Source organism: Drosophila rhopaloa, unplaced genomic scaffold (assembly GCF_018152115.1).
Source record: "Drosophila rhopaloa isolate 14029-0021.01 unplaced genomic scaffold, ASM1815211v1 contig_218, whole genome shotgun sequence".
NCBI lineage: Eukaryota > Metazoa > Arthropoda > Insecta > Diptera > Drosophilidae > Drosophila > Drosophila rhopaloa.
Genome location: NW_025335104.1, coordinates 954,169 through 980,307, shown reverse-complemented (window position 1 = coordinate 980,307; position 26,139 = coordinate 954,169). Strand labels below are relative to the sequence as shown.

Sequence of the window (26,139 nt, the reverse complement as noted above, 5' to 3'; positions counted from 1 at the left end):
AAACTGAGAGACTAGTTTGCGTAGAAACAGACAGACGGACAGACGGACATGGCTATATCAACTCAGGAGGTGATCCTGATCAAGAATATATATACTTAATAGGTTCGGAGATGTCTCCTTCACTGAGTTGCACACCTTTGACCAAAATTATAATACCCTCTGCAAGGGTATATAAAGTATTTATCATATTATGCAGTTCATTGAAATAGAAGTCAAAGTAAGCAATTAAAAAAATGTAATAATTTTCAAAATATCTTATAAATAACCTAATCCTAATGAAATACAATCCGTCTATGATCTAATATTTGGTTTTATTATTTGATCTTTATTAGCTATCACAGCCTTACACCTACGAGTCCACCAAATCTTGACAACGCTTGAGAGGAATCTGACCCCATGCCTCCTGCACAAATTGCCAAAACTGCGGCTTAGAAGTCGTGGACTTCTTTGATACGTAGCGCTTGATGTCCCCCCATAAGTCTACTAAACCACTCCTTGACCAATATGATACAATATACATATATGTATCATATGTATGGGACCTACACCGTTGTAAGAAAAGCTGCCCATACCATGATATTAAGTCCGCCGTGCTTTACTGTCTTCAGCGTATGGTTTAGGTGGTAACCTGTATTTGGAGGTCAATGGACATTTTGTCTTGATTCCACCAAATAAAACCAGTTTAAACTCATCTGTCTAAAGGACAAAACGCCATTTGGATAGTTTCCAGTTCAATTGGCTTTTGGAGAATTTCAACCTGGCTTTTAGTAATGGCACCTTCCGTGGATATTGAAATTTTTCTCAAGAAAACGCCGGCAAAAAAAGAGGTTTTGCAGAGGACAAGAAAAAAATGATTATTAGATAAGATATTTTTTAAGGTAACTACGTTGAGTTTTTATACCCTTGCAGAGGGTATTATAATTTTGGTCAAAAGTGTGCAACGCAGTGAAGGAGGCATCTCCGACCCTCTAAAGTATATATATTCTTGATCAGGATCACCTCCTGAGTTGATATAGCCATGTCCGTCTGTCCGTCTGTCCGTCTGTCTGTTTCTACGCAAACTAGTCTCTCAGTTTTAAAGCTATCGAATTGAAACTTTGCACACACCCTTCTTTCCTTTGCACGCAGTATATAAGTCGGAACGGCCGGGATCGGCCGACTATATCCTATAGCTGCCATATAACTGATTGATCGGAAATGCCATAACTCTGCTGTTTGTTAAGTTAGGAAGTTGGGACTCTCTATGGGTATTATATTTGGCCAATCAATCCGACGTACCAAATTTCATAAGGATCGGCCGACTATATCCTATAGCTGCCATATAACTGATTGATCGGAAATGCCATAACTTTGGTGTTTGTAAAGTTAGAAAGTTGGGATTTTCTATGGGTTTTATATTTGGACAATCAATCCGACCTACCAAATTTCATAAGGATCGGCCGACTATATCCTATAGCTGCCATATAACTGAACGATTGGAAATGCCATAACTTTGGTGTTTGTAAAGTTAGAAAGTTAAGATTTTCTACAGGTTTTATATTTGGCCAATCAATCCGACCTACCAAATTTCATAAGGATCGGCCGACTATATCCTATAGCTGCCATATAACTGAACGATTCGAAATGCCATAACTTTGGTGTTTTTAAAGTTAGGAAGTTTGGATTTTTTATGAGAATGCATCATAGGAATAATTTTGGAGAAAATTATTATAGAGAATTCTGCAAGGGTATATCAACTTCGGCTCCGCCCGAAGTTAGCTTTCCTTTCTTGTTTTTAATTCACTTTTTTGGATTTTTGGTAACACTTTGAATTTAAAAACGTGATTTATCCTAAAAATTCGATTTATTAGTTATTATAAAATGAACAAGAAAGGAAAGCTAACTTCGGGCGGAGCCGAAGTTGAAATACCCTTGCAGAATATTCTGTAAATTATATTCTCCAAAATTATTATACCCGTTACTCGTAGAGTAAAAGGGTATATTGTATTCGTGCAAAAGTATGTACCAGGTAGAAGGAAGCGTTTCAGACCCTATAAAGTATATATATTCTTGTTCAGGATCACTAGCCGAGTCGATCTAGCCATGTCCGTCTGTCCGTCTGTCTGTCTGTCTGTCCGTCTGTCTGTCCGTCTGTCTGTCCGTATGAACGCTGAGATCTCGGAAACTATAAAAGCTAGAAGATTGGCATTTTGCATGTAGATTTTAGGAGTTCCTACGCAGCGCAAGTTAGTTTCAAAATGGTGACACGCCCCCTCTGACGCCCACAAGCCACAAGCTGTGGCCACAGTTTTGATGCTATTATGAAAATGTTAATTGATATGTATTTGGTTCGTCAATACCTATAGATTGGCCTAATAAAAGTTTGCCACGCCCACTCTAACGCTCAAAAACGCTTAAGCCTGGCTAGCTCCTACATTTCCGCCTTTCATGGCCCGTGGTACCAATGTCTTGGGGTAGATGGCGCAATACAATAGCGCCATCTAACGGATGACCTTGGAACAGCTGGCCAAGGTGCTCAACAGAGTCAACGTTAATTCTCGATAAGGATTTCTATTTAAGAAAATTGCGATGGTTTTTTTAATTTGTCAATACCGAACTATATCCCAAGAACTATGCAAATCAAATCAAGTTAGCCAAATTGGAGGTCTGAGTCAAACAATGGCGTATGTGTGTATGTATGTAAGCATATACATATGTATGTATTATATTTACATTGTACACAGTAAACATACAAGAAGGCATATTTATATTAAGTTGTTTAGCTGAGTAATGGGTATCTAATAGTCGAGGCACTCGACTATAGCGTTCTCTCTTGTTTTCACTTATATTTCTTTCTAGTTTTAATATATAAGTTAACACCCAAAATTATATAAAGACCCAGACATAAGTAAGAGTAGGCATTGTTTGCACAACAAATGCCCTCAATAAAGTTCACACGAACTAAGCCACGTGCGCTGAGCTTGCACCTTTTGGTCAGCGATCGTGGGAATGCAGAATAGCCAATTTCCAAAGTTGATCGGCCGAGTGCATACAACAAAAACAATAACTTGAATGCATTGGCCAATGACAATTAAATTTGGTCAACAGCGACAGCGAAGAAGAGCAGCAACCAATAATAATAAAGAACGTTAGCAGAACCGACAGGTGCGGCAGAGACGGTCGCAGCGATGGAGCGACGCGTAGTCATAATGAATAATTGTATAGCTTAATTAAAATCACTTCTCAATCCAACTCATTAGAGTAATGTTTGAATTTTTTTATATATAAATAATAATCAATCTTTTAACTGGGACCTGATTAAAAGCTGCGAAAGGATAACAAGTTACGCGTCTCGTGAAGTTCGGGAAAGTACAAAATTCTGACGTTTCGTTTAAGCCTCCGCCTAATCCGTGAGAAGAGAAAAGAAAAATTGTTACTCCTTGAAAAACAGGACTTGTGCCTAGTGGACTAATCAGACCAAACTTATCGCCGTGATCCCTTTGGTATCCGTTCGGAGAGAACGTGAATAAGGTACAGAGGAGGGCCCCTCGTAAAGATCGCTGCAACGTGGGATAAACCGGAATCTGTCGATCCTGTCGTCACGAGAGCACGCCGAGATATGTTATTACTATAAGAATAGTTATAAGCAACCTATCAAATCAAAGAAATTTAAATTAAAAAATGTTACTGATGCGGAATCCGGCGGACTTTTGGCGTCGATTGGTAACTGTTGATGAAACCTGGATCCACTATTACACACCAGAGAACAGAATGAGTGCCCGGCAATGGACCAAAGCCGGCACGAGTGCTCTGAAGCGGCCGAGGGAGGCTCGATGGGTCGGAAAGGTTATGGCGTCATTTTTTTGGGATTGTCATGGCATAACAGCGAGTATTACTGTGCATTGTTATAGCGATTGAAGGCCGAAATCACTGCAAAACGGCTTCACATGAAGCGAAAAAAATTTTGTTTTTGCAAGACAATGCACCGGCGCACAAGAGCGTAGCAACCATGGGTAAAATAAGTGACTTAGGGCTCCAATTGCTTCGGCATCCACCTTATTCACCCGATTTGGCTCCCTTTTATCTCTTCCCGAAACTGAAAAGATATCTCATTAATAAAAAATTCAGCTCAAGCGAGGAAGTCATCGACGCCGCGAAGGAGTATTTTGCAGACCTTCCGAAAAATTACTTTTCGGATGATATCAAGAAGTTGGAAAATCGCTGGAATGAGTGTATCGAGCTAAAAGGGAACTACATTGAATAAAATAAAAAAACATTTGAGAAAAAAAAATTTTTTCATTCCCAAGGAGGTTATTTTTCACTCCATCTAGTATTTTATTTTGCACACCTCCGCGTTTACCCATTACCGCACTCTACTCACTCAGATATTTTTAATTTTGTTTTTGATTTTTCTCTCTGTAGTCTGGTTTTCCAGTCCAGGTTTTTTAGTTGTTGAGACTTGTAGATTTATCCATCGAAGTCCTTGCAGTTTGGTTTCACTTTGTCACTGTCGCCATATAGAGAAGCCCAACGACGCCCTTCAATAGCTTCTTCAGTTTATGTGTAAATAATTCAAGTATTTTCGTTATTGTTTATCGTTTATTTATATCTATCAGTACCCTGCCACGCTTCCCTGTGTCATATAACTGGATGCATAAATAATAAGACACAAAGCTAATGTTTCATAACCATTGAATTTTGTAACACTTGTGGGTATACAATGTTTTTGTTTTTCCGTTCTCGGCATAAATGTATAGGCTATTTGGTTTACTTACACGGGAACACAAAACATACAATTGTCCGTGTGAGAAGCAATTCTAAAGTTTGCCCATAGGCTTTATTGATTGTTATTGCGAATGCCAATCTAATTGGGAACTGCAATCGTTTAAATTGAAAAGGTATATTGGTTGGAATTATTTGAATTCTAAGGATGAGGACATATTTACCTTTGAATGGCCCCACTTTTATTGTGGCTTCCAATTTCTTGACTGCCAGTCGAGTCCCATTTCAGAGTTTCGGTTGTTTCGCAACAGGATAATTGTCACACCTGTCTTCAATTTCAGTATGTGTGATGGCATCCCTGGCAGATCAAGTGAGTTCAAAAATTCCGTTGGGTAATTTACGGTTTAATTTGCATTTTGTTTTTTTTCCGAATGCACAACATCTTAAGAATATTGTGTTAAAATTTTAAATCGATCCGAGTAAAACTTCCGAACTTATTGGCTGTTGAACGTAGGTAAGTAAGCGCGTTTTATATTAAACTTGCCCCAAACTTAAAAACGCTTTCTTGAAAAGTTGCCATTTCAAAGTCGGTGTACACGATCATGCAAAATCTATCAAACGCATCGTTTTGAGATTTTGGACAGTATTTCTCTACTAAATTCCTCAGGAAACGCTGTCGAGAACTTCGGAAAGTCGAAAGCCGAATTGAAAAAGTAGCGAAAAGAATAAGGTATACATATACTACTTATACTGCAAAAACGTCATAGAAAAATTGAAAAGAAGGGATATTTTCGCCGCCTTGAACAATTTTTACTACGGAAGCTATAAGATATAGACGTCCGATCGGCAAGCGCTTTTACCCTGATCAAGGTATGCGTAAATAAATAAGACTTGGAAAAATTTATGTCAATAGCTTATACACTGCGCAAAATATTCTGAAAAACATCAAATTCGGACTGATTTCACCCTATTGTTCCTATGGGAGTCATAGGATATAGACGTCCGATCGGCACACGATTTTACCTTAATCAAGGAATGCATAAAAAATAAGATTTGGAAAGAATCATGTCAATAGCTTATATACTGTGCGAAATATCCTGAAAATCATAAAATTTTAACCGATTTCAACCTATGCCTATGGAAGCTATAGGATATAGACTCAGATCGGCACGCGCCTTTACCCTGGTCTACATATGCATAAAAAAATGAGATTGGGATAGATTTATGTCAATAGCTTATACACTGCGCGAAATATCATCAATTCTTGCAAGGTATATCCGATTGTTCCTATGGGAGCTATAGGATATAGACGTCCGATTGGCACGCGCTTTTACTTTAATCAAGGTATGCATAAGAAAATACGATTTGGAAAGATTCATGTCAATAGCTTTTACACTACGCGAAATATCTTCCAGTCTTGCAAGTTATTTCCGATTGTTTCATGTGTTAGGACAACTGTGAAAGTTTCATCGGTAGCTTTTAAACTGAGCACGCATACGGTATTGAAACAGACGGACAGACGGACGGACGGACAGACGGACATGGCTATATCAACTCCCCTATTGATCCTAAGCAAGTATATATATACTTTATGGGGTCGGAAACGTCTCCTTCACTGCGTTACAAACTTCTGATCAAAATTATAATACCCTCTGCAATGGTATAAAAATGCTCTATGCGTATGTTCGTGGCCGATGTACTCGAAAAGTTATGAACCGTTTGAGCCCAAATTTTGAAACAATATGGTGTTTTTTCAGAATATTTCGCGCAGTGTATGCGCTATTGACATAAATTTTTCCAAGTCTTATTTATTTACGCCTACCTTGATCAGGGTAAAAGCGCTTACCGATCGGCCGTCTATATCTTTTAGCTACCGTAGGAAAATCGTATTTTGGGCGTACCGATCAGACGTCTATATCCTATAGCTTCCATAGAAATAATAGGGTGAAATCGGTCAAAATTTGATGTTTTTCAGGATATTTCGCGCAGTGTATAAGCTATTGACATCAATTTTTCCAAGTCTTACTTATTTACGCATAGCTTGATCAGGGTTAAAGCGATTGGACGTCTATATCTTATAGCTTCCATAGAAATAATTGTTAAAGGCTGTGAAAATATCCTGCTCCTAATTAATCTACCATCCTTAGCAAACCGTTGAAAGATGCTTGGCACATCTTTTATCTATAAACTTATTCACGGGGAGGAGGAGAGTCCCTAGTTACTGGGTCGCATAAACTTCTCCGTGCCTAATAGAATTACCAGGAACTATGTTCCTCTTTTTTTAAATATTTGTAGATCAAACTATGATATGCATGAACCGTTTAGAGTACTGTGTAACGACTATAATAGACTATGCCATGTTATTTCTACTACCGACTCTTTGCCAAGCCTAAAAGCATTAATTTTATCTTACTTAGCACATAATTAGTATTAGTATTAGTCTCGTACGTATTTCTAACTTAGTCTGTCCGCTTCTATATTGTCCTTTTTCACTTCTCGCGATCTCGTAATAGGGCTCCGCGCGTAACAAGCACTGCTTGGTGTCGTAAGGGCCACTTGTTTGCGCTGATCATAGTGCATCAACGTCCGAATATGTGTCCAAAAATTAAAATTTAATAAGCAGGATCAATGCAAATCGAATGTTAACATTGGGGAAAGTAAGCCATTTTTCCCATTCGGAGTCCTTTGCGACATTTTAAAGAACTTACGCAGTTGCAAGGCCAGGAAAGCGTAAGGATCGTATAGAAGGACAATGTCAACCCCCAGATCTCCTCAACACGTATCAAAGTTAATGATAAGAAGGACTTTGGTAAGGACCCAACAGCCTTATTTCAGGCCCTGCATGATGGTTTCTACAAACGAATTGAACCTAGAAAAAATCCATCGGCTTAAAAAGGGTACTAACATAAGCTCTTTGCTTAGGGAAAGGATTATTATATCATACGAGAAGGTTGAAAAGACCCAAAAGTCGATTGGCATACTCAGATATATATTTTGCTGCACTAAAAAGTTGTTTTGACTTTTTAAATATATTGATTTTAAATCCTCTAAATTGCATAGCGATACGTTAGTTATTTCCCACAGCCCCCATACAAAAGTTAAAAATATTCATATACATACAGAGTAAATGAGTGATTTTTTTAAATTGGTAATTATACCCGTTACTCGTAGAGTAAAAGGGTATATTGTATTCGTGCAAAAGTATGTAACAGGTAGAAGGAAGCGTTTCCGACCCTATAAAGTATATATATTCTTGTTCAGGATCATTAGCCGAGTCGATCTAGCCATGTCCGTCTGTCCATCTGTCTGTCTGTCCGTATGAACGCTGAGATCTCGGAAACTATAAAAGCTAGAGGATTGGCATTTTGCATGTAGATTTTAGGAGTTCCTACACAGCGCAAGTTAGTTTCAAAATGGTGCCACGCCCCCTCTGACGCCCACAAGCCACAAGCTGTGGCCACAGTTTTGATGCTATTATGAAAATGTTAATTGATATGTATTTTGGTTTGCCACACCCACTCTAACGCCCAAAAACCCATTAAACGCTTAAGCCTGGCTAGCTCCTACATTTCCGCCTTTCATGGCCCGTGGTACCAATGTCTTGGGGTAGATGGCGCAATACAATAGCGCCATCTAACGGATGTTTGCACAACAAATGCCCTCAATAAAGTTCACACGAACTAAGCCACGTGCGCTGAGCGTGCACCTTTTGGTCAGCGATCGTGGGAATGCAGAATAGCCAATTTCCAAAGTTGATCGAACTCGGCCGAGTGCATACAACAAAAACAATAACTTGAATGCATTGGCCAATGACAATTAAATTTGGTCAACAGCGACAGCGAAGAAGAGCAGCAACCAATAATAATAAAGAACGTTAGCAGAAACGACAGGTGCGGCAGAGACGGTGGCAGCGATGGAGCGACGCATAGTCATAATGAATAATTGTATAGCTTAATTAAAATCAGTTCTCAATCCAACTCATTAAAGTAATGTTTGAAATTTTTTATATATAAATAATAATCAATCTTTTAACTGGGACCTGATTAAAAGCCGCGAAAGGATAACAAGTTACGCGTCTCGTGAAGTTCGGGAAAGTACAAAATTCTGACGTTTCGTTTAAACCTCCGCCTAATCCGTGAGAAGAGAAAAGACAAATTGTTACTCCTTGAAAAACAGGACTTGTGCCTAGTGGACTAATCAGGCCAAACTTATCGCCGTGATCCCTTTAGTATCCGTTCGGAGGGAACGTGAATAAGGTACAGAGGAGGGCCCCTCGTAAAGATCGCTGCAGCGTGGGATAAACCGGAATCTGTCGATCCTGTTGTCACGAAAGCACGCCGAGATATGTTATTACTATAAGAATAGTTATAAGCAACCTATCAAATCAAACAAATTTAAATTAAACAAGAAAGGAAAGCTAACTTCGGGCGGAGCCGAAGTTGATATACCCTTGCAGAATACTCTGTAAATTATATTCTCCAAAATTATTCATATGATGCATTCTTAATACTCATCAAAAATCCCAACTTCCTAACTTTAAAAACACGAAAGTTATGGCATTTCCAATCGTTCAGTTATATGGCAGCTATAGGATATAGTCGACCGATCCTTATGAAATTTGATAGGTCGGATTGATTGGCTAAAAATATTGGCAAAATATTCTGAAAAACATCAAATTCGGACTGATTTCACCCTATTGTTCCTATGGGAGTTATAGGATATAGACGTCCGATCGGCACGCGATTTTACCTTAATCAAGGAATGCATAAAAATAAGATTTGGAAAGAATCATGTCAATAGCTTATATACTGTGCGAAATATCCTGCAAATCATAAAATTTTAACCGATTTCAACCTACTGTAACGAACTGTTTTTTATGGTTTGCTCGCTACGAAATTCGTGCGGCTAGCTCAGTAGAATTTGTGCGTTCGTCCCACCAAATTTATATTAAACGTGACCACCCGGTTAACAGTAACAAACTTCAGAATTCAGTTAAGGAGGCGTTTATTTACGGCTCTGGTTGAGAATATTTGAATATATCTTGTGTGGGTGATGCTCCTGCGTCGCCGCTCGGTGATTCCTTGCTGCTGATGGTCCTGGTCGCTCCGAGTACTTTCGCTGCCGCTCATAGACGAGGGCGTGGAGTTGGACCGTTGGGCTTAGGGAAGCGTCACCGTTCTCAGACTAGGGTGAACAGGAACCACGCTCGCAAGACCTTCGTCCTCCCAGCCGCAGCCTCCTGTCCCTTGCTCTGTCCCGGCCGGTCCCGCTAGACGCTCACTCAGTTTCCTTTGACGCTCCGGTACTACGGCCAGATCACGTCAGCAGTCCCTATAGCCAGCGCCCAGAGAAAGACGAACGTTCCACCCTGGCCTTCCCTCCCGATTGTTGCGATCGTACCTGAGGCTCGGCTCTTGTTGCGGTCTCTGGCGGCTTGTCCACGTCGTCGTCCTGCGCGACTGGTTGTGGCGTTGTTCCACGTTGCTCCCTTGAGGCCCACTGCTCGTGTTGCTCACTCTGCTGTTGTTGACGTGCCGAGCTAAATCTGCCTATAACCGACACAACTGATCGGTATTACGGCCGACGCAGCTGGACTAATCGGTATTACAGCCAATGTAGTCGGCCTGGTTGGTATTACAGCCGGCACAGTTAGTCTGATCGGTATTACAGCCAATGCAGCTAAACTGACCGGTATTACAGCCAACTTAGACGCACACGGTTAGAATAAATTGGTATTACAGCCAATGTAGCCGGACTGATTGGTATTACAGCCGGCACAGCTAGCCTGATCGGTATTACAGCCAATGCAGCTAAACTGACCGGTATTACAGCCAACTTCGTCGGACTAATCGGTATTACAGCCAATCTTGATGTTCTGTAGACTTTGGCCGTGGGTTGCCGTTCGAGGACTCAGCTACCTGTGTCTCAATTCGGTGACTTGCTCGGTCCCGAACGCCTCGACGTACCGATCTTGTTCACGGCTGGTTCTCACGGTGGTATATTCTTGACTTTGACTTTTACTAGACGATGTTCACTCGTAGTTTGATGCTCGATGACTGGTCCTGATTCCAGCGCTGGGCCCGTTTATATAGGCCTCCGGGTCCCGTTAATCCTCGGCCATTCCTTTTCTTCTCTCCACTCCAAGGTCCAAAGTCCACGGTTTTACCGTTTGACCTTTCGCCCTCTGCACACGGCACCACACTGAAGTCCAAAGTGCAGCGCTGTACCGTTCCTTCCTTGCTCACGGCACGCCTGCGCTCTCTGGACTCTCGCTCTGTCTAGTGCCGTCTCGATCTGGCGCCTCTCTCCGCTCCGTCTCTCCCAATCTCTCCAAACTCTCTTTGGGTTCGTACTCTGTACATTCTCTCCTCGTACTCTCCAACTGCTTTCTCTAAACTCTCTTTTCCTGCGTTGCCGTTACTACGCGAAGTAGCTGCGTAAGTAGCAACTGGCAGGTTTTCCATGCAGTTATTTTTGAGATATTTTGTGTGGAGTTATTTAACTCCTCACATTCCCCTCTTTCTTCGGATAACGAAAGTGAGCTCGATCCTCCTCTCCGGCTGTTACCCTGTGTATCCTTGTAGCCTTCGAGTCCTCTCGTTCTTCTCCCCGCTCTGGTTCCATCCTTAGACGTACGAATTCTCGTTGTTCCTCTCCGGCTTTTATCCTGTGTATCCTTGTTGCCTTTGAGTCTTCTTGATCCTTCCATCGACGCCCACAGCTCCTTGTTGAGTTATACTGCGCCGATCAGTATTCCTTGACTTTCTCCCACGGAGCTTCCCTCGTCGATGTATGCTTCCTTAAATCCCGATGCTGCCGTCGAAATTTTTAAATATCCCGCTCCAACCTTGTTCGCGGTCTCCTGTGGTTCGTCTTGGTCACACTAATCCTTTGCGATCGATAACATGACTTGCATATCGATATTACCTTGGGGTGGCGTTGCCACCTCATCATCGCGATGTTTATTAGTGTGCCTCTCATATGCCGATAATTCCAATGTCTCGTGCCCATCGATCGGCTGTTATACGATAGTGCCAATCGACAGCCTTATATCGCTGGCGCCCCCTTTCCTAAGCACATTATGACGCGGAGAATTTTTCTTGCCGGTAAGTTTTCTCTTTAATTTTCCATTTCCCCTTTCTCTTAACTTGCTTTCTCTTTAAACCCCCCCTTTCCTTCGACTTGCCCTTGGACCGTGGTAAAATGGTAAAATGGATTGACTGCCGCTACGATCGTTCCTCCCGCTCTCCAGCCGCTACCCCTCCCCATCATTTCGAAGTACACGTGAGTTTGTGCCTTTACTTTTTCTTTTTTTTTTTTTGTTGCTCAACTGATTTGCCTTCCTTTTTCTGTTTTCAGCTGAACGGCTTTCCCAAGGAGATAAAGACAAAGATGTCCTGGGACATATATGGACTGCCGCCACGACCCCCCCCTTTCATCCCAGCAGCTACCCCTGGGCCTGGCCACTGGGTCGCGTGCCTCTGGGGCGGAGATCTGCCGCTGGAGTTTGGGCCTCGGGTTGTCCGTAGGTGTCGGCCACACCCATGGCCCTTTCTCCATTACATCTCCCGTCTCCGGTGTCGGCGGCAACTACCCGGCGCCTTCGCGGCGCACCCTGGGGTCTCGCGGGTTTGATTTTGGAGTGTCCTGCGCTGGGGTCTCCGTCTCCTCCGTGGCCTTCGCCTCGTCCCTGACAGGCCAGGTCCACGTGACGGTGTGTTGCCGCCACTGGACGCCGCCGGCCACAAACGCATTTAGCGCATGCGCGACGTGGGCCTGCGGGATCTCTGTGCGGCAGTACTGCCACTGCTCCTCCCCTCCTCCTGGTCTGGGAACCTCCTCCTTGGTGTGTTCCTCCGGTTCCTCCTCTTGGACCTCCTGGCCGTGCCGAGGCGTGGGCGGTCGAGCCGGAGTCCACTTCGGTGGGTGGGGGTTCTCTGCCTCTGGATGACGTGGAGGGGGGCTGGGATCGGAATCCCGACTGCTGTCCTCGGGCTCTTCTCCCCGGACCTCCTGGTCATACCGTGGCGTGGGCGGTCGTGCCGGGGTCCACTTCGGTGGGCGTGGGAACTCCGCCTCCTGTTGACGTGGTGAGGAGCTTGGAGCGGGATCCCGGTCGACATCCTCCGGCCATTCTTGCGGGCGGGGGGTCGGAGGTGGCTCGTGCCAATTTTGGGGATGGGGGTTTGGGTACTGGTGGGGAACCCATCCATCCGACTGGGCCCACTGGCTCGGGGCCTCGGGTCCACGACTGGCACCTCCGTCGTCGTCGGATCGGGGAGTCGGGGGAATTCCCTGCATCCCTCCTGGGATTAGGGGCACCGCCTCCACCAGAACCTCGCCCGACCACAGTTGGCGTTCCTCCTCTTCCCACTTCTGTAGCCGTTGCTGCCATTCGGGATTCCTGGACCGTTTCTCCTCCTCCGCCCTTCTCTTGGCCTCCTCAACTTCCGCCTCCTTCCGGGCCTTCTCCTCTCCTCGCTTGAGGCGGTACGCCTCCTGGACGATGGCTTCAGCGGAGGCTTGCTTCATCCGCTCCCATTCTTGCTGCGCGGTCTCGAGGTCCTTCTTAACTGCTCTGCGGTCCTCGTATGGGGCTCTCGTGGTCCGCATCCGCTCGACCTCGTCCCTCAGCATCTTGGCTCTCGCCTCAGCCATCTCCAACGAGGTGCTTCCGCTGCCCCTTGGCCTCTTCGCCGCACCCTTAAACGTTCGGGCGTATCCCGGCGGGATTGCGTCGACCTTCGGATCCCTGGCCCTCTTTAGGCGCCACTCCCGCCTCTCCTTGACCGGGTCCTCGGCCCACTCCATGTCGCTCTCGTCCGAGGTGACTATGGGCTCGGGCTCCGAGCGAGCTCCATCGTCCTCGGCACCGCGCCGCGGGGTTTGGGTGGGCCGTAAGATAGGCAGCGGCCTAGCCTCCGACCGTCCTTGCTCCGCGACGGGTCCTTCAGGACCTCGCTGAACCGCGGCCTGCCTCCTTGCTGCTGCTCTTGTAACTCGGGTACTCATGCTGACTTCTTGATTTGATTTGTCCGTTCCCTTGCAATTCCCTTTACCATGAAGCCTCGGTTTCGGGGATTCCTTTTATGCCGTACCGTTATATCCCTATCTGCTCTCTTTGCGGCTTATGTCTTCTCTTTTGGGGAGGCCGTTTTCTCTTAACCCTGCGTGTCTGATGCTGACACTTTCCTCCGATGCCTAGGTCTTCTTTCGTTTTTGGCTCGGTCTCTTCAGTTACCTTTTGGTGGTCGTTGCTGACGCATGGTTTTCCTAGCTTTACGGTACCCCGTACCGTCTCTCCCCTTTCCTCGGTGACATGTATTCTGTCGTTGCTCTCCACGTGTTTTCCTTGTGATCGTTTCGCAGGTCCGGTGAATGCTTTCGTTGATAATGTCCCTTTCCCTTGGGTGTATGCTCTGTTGACTCCGGTCTTTGGCCTGACGTTGAAACGGTTGCCTCTGCCCCATCTAGTCTGGGATCTGTCTGGTTTTTATTTGCAAGATCGTCCTTCTTGTCTATCCAACTCCCTCTTCCGTTGACTCCGGCTTTGTCCTGACGATTAAACGGGTTCTCGTAATCCCGATCCTTTATTCGTCGTTGACTTAGGTGTATGCTGACTTGATCAGAGTTCTTGCTCGTGTTGAGGCGTGCTCCGTTGACTCCGGTTTTGGCCTGACGACTAAATGGTTGCTATTGTCCCATGCGGTCTTGGACGCTGGTTTTTCTGCATTCGCTTGACGATTAAACGATATCTTGTCTCTCTGCCCACATCCCTTTCTGTTGACTCCGGCTTTGTCCTGACGATTAAACGGATTTTCGCAATCCCGATCCTTTATTCGTCTACTGCTTGAGACCTGCCTGTATTTCCGTCCTCGTTCGTTTTGTGTGCCTTCTCCTGCTGCTTTAGATCGCTGATGTGCACTGTGCGTTGCTTCTTGCTTCTTTGGTGGCGAATTTTGCAGATTACGGGGGATACAAAATCGACTACCTGATATGGACCATCATATCTCGGCGCTAGTTTGGCCGCGAAGCCTTCTGCCGCTTTAGACAAATGGTGCTCCTTGGCCCAGACGACATCGCCGATTTGTGGATTCCACGGTCTCCTTCTGAGGTTGTAGTGCCTGGCTTGATCCTGTGCTGCCTTTCCTAAATTTCGTCGGACAATTTCGAAGATTTCCTTCAGTTTTTCGGCGAAGGCGAGTATCCTGTGGACTCGGATATGCTTGAGTTAACTGCTAGCATTACCTCTGGCCACTTTTCGTTCCAGTTCCTTTGGTTTTGTCCGGCAAACTGTGCGATCATGGTTTTTACGGTTCGATTCGCGCGCTCGGTGGGATTTTCTTGAGGAGTGCATGGTGTGAACTGTTGTTTTATTCCCATGTCGTGAATAAACTTTTTAAATGCCCGACTGGCAAACTGCACCCCGTTGTCTGTAATCACCACTTTTGGAACCCCAAATCGAGCGATTATCCGTTCTTTAAACGCCTTTTGCAGGGTTTCTGCTGTAGCAGTTCGTAATGGCACTAATTCTGTCCATTTTGAGAAACGGTCGATTAGAACCAATAACATTTGGTTACCGTGCTTCGATCTTGGCAGGGGTCCAACAAAATCCGCGCACACCGTTGCCCATGGTTCCTCAGGGACTTGTGTCAGCATCTTACCCGCCGCCTGTCGCTGGTTTGGCTTAAATTTTAGGCACTCTTCGCATTTCCGAACGTATGCTCTCGCGTCCCTTTGCATTCCTGGCCAGTAGTATCTGGCAGCTAGACGGGCAATCGTCTTTCGGCTTCCTACATGGCCGGCGGCTGGGGCATCGTGATTTTCTTGCAGGACCTTTTCCCTTAGCTCCTTGGGGACGCACAACTTCCATGCCACCACATCTTCGTTGCCAGCTCTGTGTGGGATCTGCCTGTACAGTGTTTCGCCGTCGAACACATAGTCCGGGAATTTCTGCGGGTGTGTCTTTATCTTCTCGCGCATGTCCCTGATCCAGTTACATTCCGAATTTTGCACCAACTCTTTTGCTCTCCGGAAGGTTTCCGGCATCGGCTGTCTGGACAGCGCGTCGTCTACCACATTCAATTGACCCTTTCTGTACGCGACCTCGAAGTCGTATTGTTGTAACTCAAGTGCCCACCTGGCGATTCTTCCGGATGGGCTTTCAATGCTGTTCAGCCATTTTAGCGCCATGTGATCTGTTACCACCTTGAAGTGGTAGCCTTCCAGGTAGGGCCTTAGTTTTCTGATTGCCCATACAATGGCCAAACACTCTTTTTCCGTTGTCGAGTAGTTTTTCTCGGCTCCATTTAACGTCCGGCTGGAGTATGAGATAACTTTCTCTCCGTCTTCCGTGTTTTGTGTCAGGATCGCGCCTATGCCGTATTCGCTGGCGTCTGTTTGCAGGATGAATATTCTTCCAAAATCTGGACACGCTAATACTGGGTCAGACACCAGTCTCGCTTTCACCTCCTCGAATGCCTGCTGGTGGTATTGCGTCCATAGCCACTTTACGCCCTTGCGGAGTAGGTCTGTGAGCGGCTTAACGATGCGTGCGAAGTCTGGTACAAATCGTCGGTACCACGATGCCACCCCTAGGTACTGCCTTAGCTCACGGATGGTTGCAGGTGGTTCTAGGTGGGCTATGGCAGCGACCTTGTCTGGGTCTGTACCGATTCCTTGGCTTGTGACTCGATGTCCTAGGTACAGCAGCTCCTGCTTGAAGAACTGACACTTCTCGGGGTTTATTCTCAGGTTTGCCTCCTTCAGACGGCGAAACACTTCTCTGAGATTGTCCTTGTGTTCTTGCTGAGTGCGTCCGATAACGATTATGTCGTCCTGATACGCGAACGCATGAGGAGACATCTCGGGTCCAATCACTTGGTCCAAGGCCCTTTGAAATGTTGCTGATGCCGAGTGTAATCCGAATGGCATCACTCTCCATTGGAAAAGCCCCTTACCTGGCACTGTGAACGCCGTGAACTTTCTACTTGCTTCTTCTAGAGGAATTTGCCAGTATCCATCCTTTAAATCCAGGCTGCTGATATAGCGTGCTTCTCGTAATTGGTCCAGGATGTAGTTAATACGTGGCATTGGGTACGCGTCCTTCACCGATTTCGCGTTTATCTGTCGGAAGTCGACACATAATCTCCACTTGCCGGTTTTTTTTTTAACCATTACTATGGGCGAGCTATACGGGCTCTTCGAGTGTTCTATGAAACCCATTTCCAGAAGTTCATCCACCTTTGTATTGATCTCCCCTTGAACTTTAGGGTTCTTAGGGTAGTATCTTTGTTTTATAGGTTTGTCGTCCTTCATGGTGATCTGGTGCTCGGCCACATTCGAAGTTCCGCTCATTGTTTGGAATTCTGCCAGCTCTGCTTCTAGGAATTGCTCGATGTTTCCTTCCTCGCTGTCTTCATGAACAACTGCCACTGACAATTTTTCCTCCAGCCATCCGTTGTGTCTGTTCCTGGCCGGTATGCGGATTTCGTGACCTGCGCACTTTATCTCAGCCCCAACCTGTGTGAGAAAATTCCAGCCCAGCACCAGTGCGTCTACTACTCCTGGTAATATCAGCAGGCTCATGGTCAGTCGTTTGTTGCCGAATGCGACTTCTACCTCGAGCTGCGCGCTTATTCCGCTGCACCTTCCGTCTGCCAACCTAACTTGCCGTCTCGTCCGTGTAATCTTTCCTAGAGCAGCCAGATTGTCCGCCAGCTCTTCGCTAATAAAGCTCGCTGTTGCCCCGGTGTCGATTGTGGCTTTGTACGAGTTTCCACCAATCGTCACCGCTGCGGACAACTGCTGCTCCTCTTCGATTAGCCTGCCAGTTAGATTGGAGAGGAATCCGCGTGCGACCCCCGCTCGCCTCTCTGCGGCTGGGATCGCTGGCCATTTTCCGCTCTCTGACAGCATTCCATGCATCTCACTCCCACCTTTCCGCATATCAATAGCATTCGCTGGTTTCGGCAACCTCTTGCCCAATGCCCGTGTCCGCCACATTTGCGACATGCCTTCTGTGGGTTGGTTATGTATTCTTGGGCTTGGTTGCTTCCTGCTGTCGCGCTTTGTGGTCTCTGGGTAGTGTTTGGTGGTCTCCATAGAGTATTGATATGCTGCCTTTGATATTCTGTTTTCTGCGTGTTTCGCGATGTTTCGGCTGGCCTGCCTTGCCTGCTGGTATCCTCGCATCTTCTACATGTCATCGGAGACGGGACTGTCGTCTTTGTCCTGCTGAACTTATTTTCCTGGGAGAACATTTCCAGCTCCTTTTCGAGCTCTTCGTATTCTGTGGCCAGGATCATGAGGGCTTCCAGGTCGTCGATCTTGTACGTTCTGAGGGAAATTCGTAGGTCAGGTGTGCTGTTCTCCCTTATGACCTCGAGTACTTTCCCCGGACTGTACCCGAGTGGCCTTATCATGGTCTGCATGTCCACCATGTAATCCTTGAATGGCTCTCTGAATCCCTGCTTCCGAGCTTTGACTTGGTCCTCTAGTTTCGCCAAATATCCTCTGGGCAGGAAGAACGTTTGGAAACTCTCAATAAAGTCTTCCCACGTTTTCCAGTGCTGGTTGTTCGAGATAAACCACTTTAATGCTCTGCCTTGTAGTAGTTCTGGCATTGCTCGTGGTACCAAGTCCAACCCGTAGGTGCTCGCGGACCATTTCACCTGTTCCAAGAATTCAAGAGGTTTCTCTGTGCCCTCGAATCTAAAAGACCATTCTCTGACCTGCTTCGCGACTTTAGCGTAGTCGGGCTCGCTAGGTCTTTGTGCCTTTGGGGCTGTCTTTCTATCTTGAATTGAATCTCTTCGCTGGCCCTCTTGTTGCATCTCTTCAATGCTAAGGCCTGTCCATGCGTCTTCTCCCTCGGGGTTTGTTAATTTTAGACCTGGTTTTTCTGGGTACATAGCTTCTAGTTCGTACCAGAGTTCTTTGAGTTCTGGGTTGTTTTCCGTCTCATTGTAGTATTCCACCAAGGCTTTCCGCATGTCTTCAGTTCTACCCGTCAAGGAAATGCGTAGCCTTTGTGCCACATTGGTGAAATCCTCTTTCTTGAGGCGGTAGATCCAACTTCTCCCCATTCTGGTGTTTTGTGTTTTTCTTACTGCCGGGACAATCACGTTTTTGGGCGCCAGATGTAACGAACTGTTTTTTTATGGTTTGCTCGCTACGAAATTCGTGCGGCTAGCTCAGTAGAATTTGTGCGTTCGTCCCACCAAATTTATATTAAACGTGACCGCCCGGTTAACAGTAACAAAACTTCAGAATTCAGTTAAGGAGGCGTTTATTTACGGCTCTGGTTGACAATATTTGAATATATCTTGTGTGGGTGATGCTCCTGCGTCGCCGCTCGGTGATTCCTTGCTGCTGATGGTCCTGGTCGCTCCGAGTACTTTCGCTGCCGCTCATAGACGAGGGCGTGGAGTTGGACCGTTGGGCTTAGGGAAGCGTCACCGTTCTCAGACTAGGGTGAACAGGCACCACGCTCGCCAGACCTTCGTCCTGCCAGCCGCAGCCTCCTGTCCCTTGCTCTGTCCCGGCCGGTCCCGCTAGACGCTCACTCAGTTTCCTTTGACGCTCCGGTACTACGGCCAGATCACGTCAGCAGTCCCTATAGCCAGCGCCCAGAGAAAGACGAACGTTCCACCCTGGCCTTCCCTCCCGACTGTTGCGATCGTACCTGAGGCTTGGCTCTTGTTGCGGTCTCTGGCGGCTTGTCCACGTCGTCGTCCTGCGCGACTGGTTGTGGCGTTGTTCCACGTTGCTCCCTTGAGGCCCACTGCTCGTGTTGCTCACTCTGCTGTTGTTGACGTGCCGAGCTAAATCTGCCTATAACCGGCACAACTGATCGGTATTACGGCCGACGCAGCTGGACTAATCGGTATTACAGCCAATGTAGTCGGCCTGGTTGGTATTACAGCCGGCACAGTTAGTCTGATCGGTATTACAGCCAATGCAGCTAAACTGACCGGTATTACAGCCAACTTAGACGCACACGGTTAGAATAAATTGGTATTACAGCCAATGTAGCCGGACTGATTGGTATTACAGCCGGCACAGCTAGCCTGATCGGTATTACAGCCAATGCAGCTAAACTGACCGGTATTACAGCCAACTTCGTCGGACTAATCGGTATTACAGCCAATCTTGATGTTCTGTAGACTTTGGCCGTGGGTTGCCGTTCGAGGACTCAGCTACCTGTGTCTCAATTCGGTGACTTGCTCGGTCCCGAACGTCCTCGACGTAGCGATCTTGTTCACGGCTGGTTCTCACGGTGGTATATTCTTGACTTTGACTTTTACTAGACGATGTTCACTCGTAGTTTGATGCTCGATGACTGGTCCTGATTCCAGCGCTGGGCCCGTTTATATAGGCCTCCGGGTCCCGTTAATCCTCGGCCATTCCTTTTCTTCTCTCCACTCCAAGGTCCAAAGTCCACGGTTTTACCGTTTGACCTTTCGCCCTCTGCACACGGCACCACACTGAAGTCCAAAGTGCAGCGCTGTACCGTTCCTTCCTTGCTCACGGCACGCCTGCGCTATCTGGACTCTCGCTCTGACTAGTGCCGTCTCGCTCTGGCGCCTCTCTCCGCTCCGTCTCTCCCAATCTCTCCAAACTCTCTTTGGGTTCGTACTCTGTACTTTCTCTCCTCGTACTCTCCAACTGCTTTCTCCAAACTCTCTTTTCCTGCGTTGCCGTTACTACACGAAGTAGTTGCGTAAGTAGCAACTGGCAGGTTTTCCATGCAGTTATTTTTGAGATATTTTGTGTGGAGTTATTTAACTCCTCACACTATGCCTATGGAAGCTATAGGATATAGACTCAGATCGGCACGCGCCTTTACCCTGGTCTACATATGCATAAAAAAATGAGATTGGGATAGATTTATGTCAATAGCTTATACACTGCGCGAAATATCATCAATTCTTGCAAGGTATATCCGATTGTTCCCATGGGAGCTATAGGATATAGACGTCCGATCGGCACGCGCTTTTACCTTATATAAGGTATGCATAAAAAAATACGATTTGGAAAGATTCATATCAATAGTTTATATACTGTGCGAAATATCCTGACAATCATAACATTTTTACCGATTTCACCCTATTGTTCCTATTGGAGCTATAGGATATAGACGTCCGATCGGCACGCGCTTTTACCCTGATCAAGGTATGCATAAAAAAATGGGATTGAGAAAGATTCATGTCAATAGCTTATACACTGCGCGAAATATCATAAATTCTTGCAAGATATTTCCGATTGTTCCTATGGGAGCTATAGGATATAGACGTCCGATTGGCACGCGCTTTTACTTTGATCAAGGTATGCATAAGAAAATACGCTTTTGGAAAGATTCATGTCAATAGCTTTTACACTACGCGAAATATCTTCCAGTCTTGCAAGTTATTTCCGATTGTTTCATGTGTTAGGACGACTGTGAAAGTTTCATCGGTAGCTTTTAAACTGAGCACGCATACGGTATTGAAACAGACGGACAGACTAACGGACGGACAGACGGACATGGCTATATTAACTCCCCTATTGATCCTAAGCAAGAATATATATACTTTATGGGGTCGGAAACGTCTCCTTCACTGCGTTACAAACTTCTGATCAAAATTATAATACCCTCTGCAATGGTATAAAAATGCTCTTTGCGTATGTTCGTGGCCGATGTACTCGAAAAGTTATGAACCGTTTGAGCCCAAATTTTGAAACAATATGATGTTTTTTCAGAATATTTCGCGCAGTGTATAAGCTATTGACATAAATTTTACCAAGTCTTATTTATTTACGCCTACCTTGATCAGGGTAAAAGCGCTTGCCGATCGGCCGTCTATATCTTTTAGCTACCGTAGGAAAATCGTATTTTGGGCGTACCGATCAGACGTCAATATCCTATAGCTTCCATAGAAATAATAGGGTGAAATCGGTCAAATTGATGTTTTTCAGGATATTTCGCGCAGTGTATAAGCTATTGACATCAATTTTTCCAAGTCTTACTTATTAACGCATAGCTTGATCAGGGTAAAAGCGATTGGACGTCTATATCTTATAGCTTCCATAGAAATAATTGTTAAAGGCTGTGAAAATATCCTTCTCCTAATTAATCTACCATCCTTAGCAAACCGTTGAAAGATGCTTGGCACATCTTTTATCTATAAACTTATTCACGGGGAGGTGGAGAGTCCCTAGTTACTGGGTCGCATAAACTTATACGTGCCTAATAGAATTACCAGGAACTAGGTTCCTCCTCCTCCTATGATATGCATGAACGGTTTAGAGTACTGTGTAACGACTATAATAGACTATGCCATGTTATTTCTACTACCGACTCTTTGCCAAGCCTAAAAGCATTAATTTGATCTGACTTAGCACATAATTAGTATTAGTATTAGTCTCGTACGTATTTCTAACTTAGTCTGTCCGCTTCTATATTGTCCTTTTTCACTTCTCGCGATCTCGTAATAGGGCTCCGCGCGTAACAAGCACTGCTTGGTGTCGTAAGGGCCAGTTGTTTGCGCTGATCATAGTGCATCAACGTCCGAATATGTGTCCAAAAATTAAAATTTAATAAGCAGGATCAATGCAAATCCAATGTTAACATTGGGGAAAGTAAGCCATTTTTCCCATTCGGAGTCCTTTGCGACATTTTAAAGGACTTACGCAGTTGCAAGGCCAGGAAAGCGTAAGGATCGTATAGAAGGACAATGTCAGCCCCCAGATCCCCTCAACACGTATCAAAGTTAATGATAAGAAGGACTTTAGTAAGGATATTCACCCAACAGCCTTATTTCAGGCCCTGCATGATGGTTTCTACAAACGAATTGAACCTAGAAAAAATCCATCGGCTTGAAAAGGGTACTAACATAAGCTCTTTGCTTAGGGAAAGGATTATTATATCATTCGAGAAGGTTGAAAAGACCCAAAAGTCGATTGGCATACTCAGATATATATTTCGCTGCACTAAAAGGTTGTTTTGACATTTTAAATCTATTGATTTTAAATCCTCTAAATTGCATAGTGATACGTTAGTTATTTCCCACAGCCCCCATGCAAAAGTTAAAAATATTCATATACATACAGAGTAAATGAGTGATTTTTTTTAAATTGGTAATTATACCCGTTACTCGTAGAGTAAAAGGGTATATTGTATTCGTGCAAAAGTATGTAACAAATAGAAGGAAGCGTTTCCGACCCTATAAAGTATATATATTCTTGTTCAGGATCATTAGCCGAGTCGATCTAGCCATGTCCGTCTGTCCGTCTGTCTGTCTGTCCGTATGAACGCTGAGATCTCGGAAACTATAAAAGCTAGAGGATTGGCATTTTGCATGTAGATTTTAGGAGTTCCTACGCAGCGGAAGTTAGTTTCAAAATGGTGCCACGCCCCCTCTGACGCCCACAAGCCACAAGCTGTGGCCACAGTTTTGATGCTATTATGAAAATTTTAATTGATATGTATTAAGCTATTTGGTTTACTTACACGGGAACACGAAACATACAATTGTCCGTGTGAGAAGCAGTTCCAAAGTTTGCCCATAGGCTTTATTGATTGTTATTGCGAATGCCAATCTAATTGGGAACTGAAATCGTTTAAATTTGCACAACATCTTAAGAATATTGTGTTAAAATTTTAGATCGATCCGAGTAAAACTTCCGAACTTATTGGCAGTTGAACGTAGGTAAGTAAGCTCGTTTTAAACTTTGGGTGCCCCAAACTTAAAAACGCTTTCTTGAAAAGTTGTCATTTCAAAGTCGGTGTACACGATCATGCAAAATCTATCAAACGCATCGGTTTGAGATTTTGGACAGTATTTCTCTACTAAATTCCTCAGGAAACGCTGTCGAGAACTTCGGAAAGCCGAAAGCCGAATTGAAAAAGTAGCGAAAAGAATAAGGTATACATATACTACTTATACTGCAAAAACGTCATAGAAAAATTGAAAAGAAGGGATATTTTCGCCGCCTTTCTCTACTAAATTCCTGAGGAAACGCTGTCGAGAACTTCGGAAAGCCGAAAGCCGAATTGAAAAAGAAGCGAAAAGAATAAGGTATACATATACTACTTATACTGCAAAAACGTCATAGAAAAATTGAAAAGAAGGGATATTTTCGCCGCCTTTAACAATTTTTACTACGGAAGCTATAAGATATAGACGTCCGATCGGCAAGCGCTTTTACCCTGATCAAGGTATGCGTAAATAAATAACACTTGGAAAAATGTATGCCAATAGCTTATACACTGCGCAAAATATTCTGAAAAACATCAAATTCGGACTGATTTCACCCTATTGTTCCTATGGGAGTTATAGGATATAGACGTCCGATCGGCAATCGATTTAACCTTAATCAAGGAATGCATAAAAAATAAGATTTGGAAAGAATCATGTCAATAGCTTATATACTGTGCGAAATATCCTGAAAATCATAAAATTTTAACCGATTTCAACCTATGCCTATAGAAGCTATAGGATATAGACTCAGATCGGCACGCGCTTTTACCCTGGTCTACATATGCAAATGAGATTGGGATAGATTTATGTCAATAGCTTATACACTGCGCGAAATATCATCAATTCTTGCAAGGTATATCCGATTGTTCCTATGGGAGCTATAGGATATAGACGTCCGATCGGCAAGCGCTTTTACCTTATATAAGGTATGCATAAAAAAATACGATTTGGAAAGATTCATATCAATAGCTTATATACTGTGCGAAATATCCTGACAATCATAACATTGTTACCGATTTCACCCTATTGTTCCTATTGGAGCTATAGGATATAGACGTCCGATCGGCACGCGCTTTTACCCTGATCAGGGTATGCAGAAAAAAATGGGATTGAGAAAGATTCATGTCAATAGCTTATACACTGCGCGAAATATCATAAATTCTTGCAAGATATTTCCGATTGTTCCTATGGGAGCTATAGGATATAGACGTCCGATTGCCACGCGCTTTTACTTTGATCAAGGTATGCATAAGAAAATACGATTTGGAAAGATTCATGTCAATAGCTTTTACACTACGCGAAATATCTTCCAGTCTTGCAAGTTATTTCCGATTGTTTCATGTTTTAGGACGACTGTGAAAGATTCATCGGTAGCTTTTAAACTGAGCACGCATACGGTATTGAAACAGACGGACAGACGGATGGACGGACAGACGGACATGGCTATATCAACTCCCATATTGATCCTAAGCAAGAATATATATACTTTATGGGGTCGGAAACGTCTCCTTCACTGCGTTACAAACTTCTGATCAAAATTATAATACCCTCTGCAATGGTATAAAAATGCTCTATGCGTATGTTCGTGGCCGATGTACTCGAAAAGTTATGAACCGTTTGAGCCCAAATTTTGAAACAATATGATGTTTTTTCAGAATATTTCGCGCAGTGTATAAGCTATTGACATAAATTTTACCAAGTCTTATTTATTTACGCCTACCTTAAACAGGGTAAAAGCGCTTGCCGATCGGCCGTCTATATCTTTTAGCTACCGTAGGAAAATCGTATTTTGGGCGTACCGATCAGACGTCTATATCCTATAGCTTCCATAGAAATAATAGGGTGAAATCGGTCAAAATTTGATGTTTTTCAGGATATTTCGCGCAGTGTATAAGCTATTGACATCAATTTTTCCAAGTCTTACTTATTTACGCATAGCTTGATCAGGGTAAAAGCGATTGGACATCTATATCTTATAGCTTCCATAGAAATAATTGTTAAAGGCTGTGAAAATATCCTTCTCCTAATTAATCTACCATCGTTAGCAAGCCGTTGAAAGATGCTTGGCACATCTTTTATCTATAAACTTATTCACGGGGAGGTGGAGAGTCCCTAGTTACTGGGTCGCAAAAACTTATACGTGCCTAATAGAATTACCAGGAACTATGTTCCTCTTTTTTTAAATATTTGTAGATCAAACTATGATATGCATAAACCGTTTAGAGTACTGTGTAACGACTATAATAGACTATGCCATGTTATTTCTACTACCGACTATTTGCCAAGCCTAAAAGCATTAATTTTATCTTACTAAGCACATAATTAGTATTAGTATTAGTCTCGTACGTATTTCTAACTTAGTCTGTCCGCTTCTATATTGTCCTTTTTCACTTCTCGCGATCTCGTAATAGGGCTCCGCGCGTAACAAGCACTGCTTGGTGTCGTAAGGGCCACTTGTTGGCGCTGTTCATAGTGCATCAACGTCCGAATATGTGTCCAAAAATAAAAATTAATAAGCAGGATCAATGCAAATCCAATGTTAACATTGGGGAAAGTAAGCCATTTTTCCCATTCGGAGTCCTTTGCGAAATTTTAAAGGACTTACGCAGTTGCAAGGCCAGGAAAGCGTAAGGATCGTATAGAAGGACAATGTCAGCCCCCAGATCCCCTCAACACGTATCAAAGTTAATGATAA

General features: G+C 44.4%; 2 protein-coding genes across 2 annotated transcripts; both read right to left on the bottom strand.

Moving 5' to 3' along the window:
• Positions 1–12,291: 12,291 nt before the first annotated feature.
• On the bottom strand, positions 12,292–13,713 carry LOC123037919 (mitogen-activated protein kinase kinase kinase kinase 4-like). The gene has a single exon (XM_044460775.1). It carries the CDS (start codon positions 13,711–13,713, stop codon positions 12,292–12,294), a length of 1,422 nt encoding a protein of 473 aa, XP_044316710.1.
• Positions 13,714–13,980: 267 nt separating this feature from the next.
• LOC123037918 lies at positions 13,981–18,788 on the bottom strand. The gene is made up of 4 exons (XM_044460774.1): positions 17,903–18,788; positions 14,996–17,717; positions 14,559–14,909; positions 13,981–14,383 (listed from the first exon to the last, which is right to left on the bottom strand). Exons 1-4 carry the CDS (start codon positions 18,786–18,788, stop codon positions 13,981–13,983), a joined length of 4,362 nt encoding a protein of 1,453 aa, XP_044316709.1.
• Between the last annotated feature and the right edge of the window lie 7,351 nt (positions 18,789–26,139).

Coding starts and splice junctions, on each gene's coding strand:
- LOC123037919 (XM_044460775.1), bottom strand. CDS start 13,713: ATGAGTACCCGAGTTACAAGAGCAGCAGCAAGGAGGCAGGCCGCGGTT.
- LOC123037918 (XM_044460774.1), bottom strand. CDS start 18,788: ATGGGGAGAAGTTGGATCTACCGCCTCAAGAAAGAGGATTTCACCAAT. Junction 17,718..17,902: donor AGTCCCGTCTCCGATGACAT/GTAGAAGATGCG, acceptor AACCCACAGAAG/GCATGTCGCAAATGTGGCGG. Junction 14,384..14,558: donor GAGGACGGAAATACAGGCAG/GTCTCAAGCAGT, acceptor GCAACCATTTAG/TCGTCAGGCCAAAACCGGAG.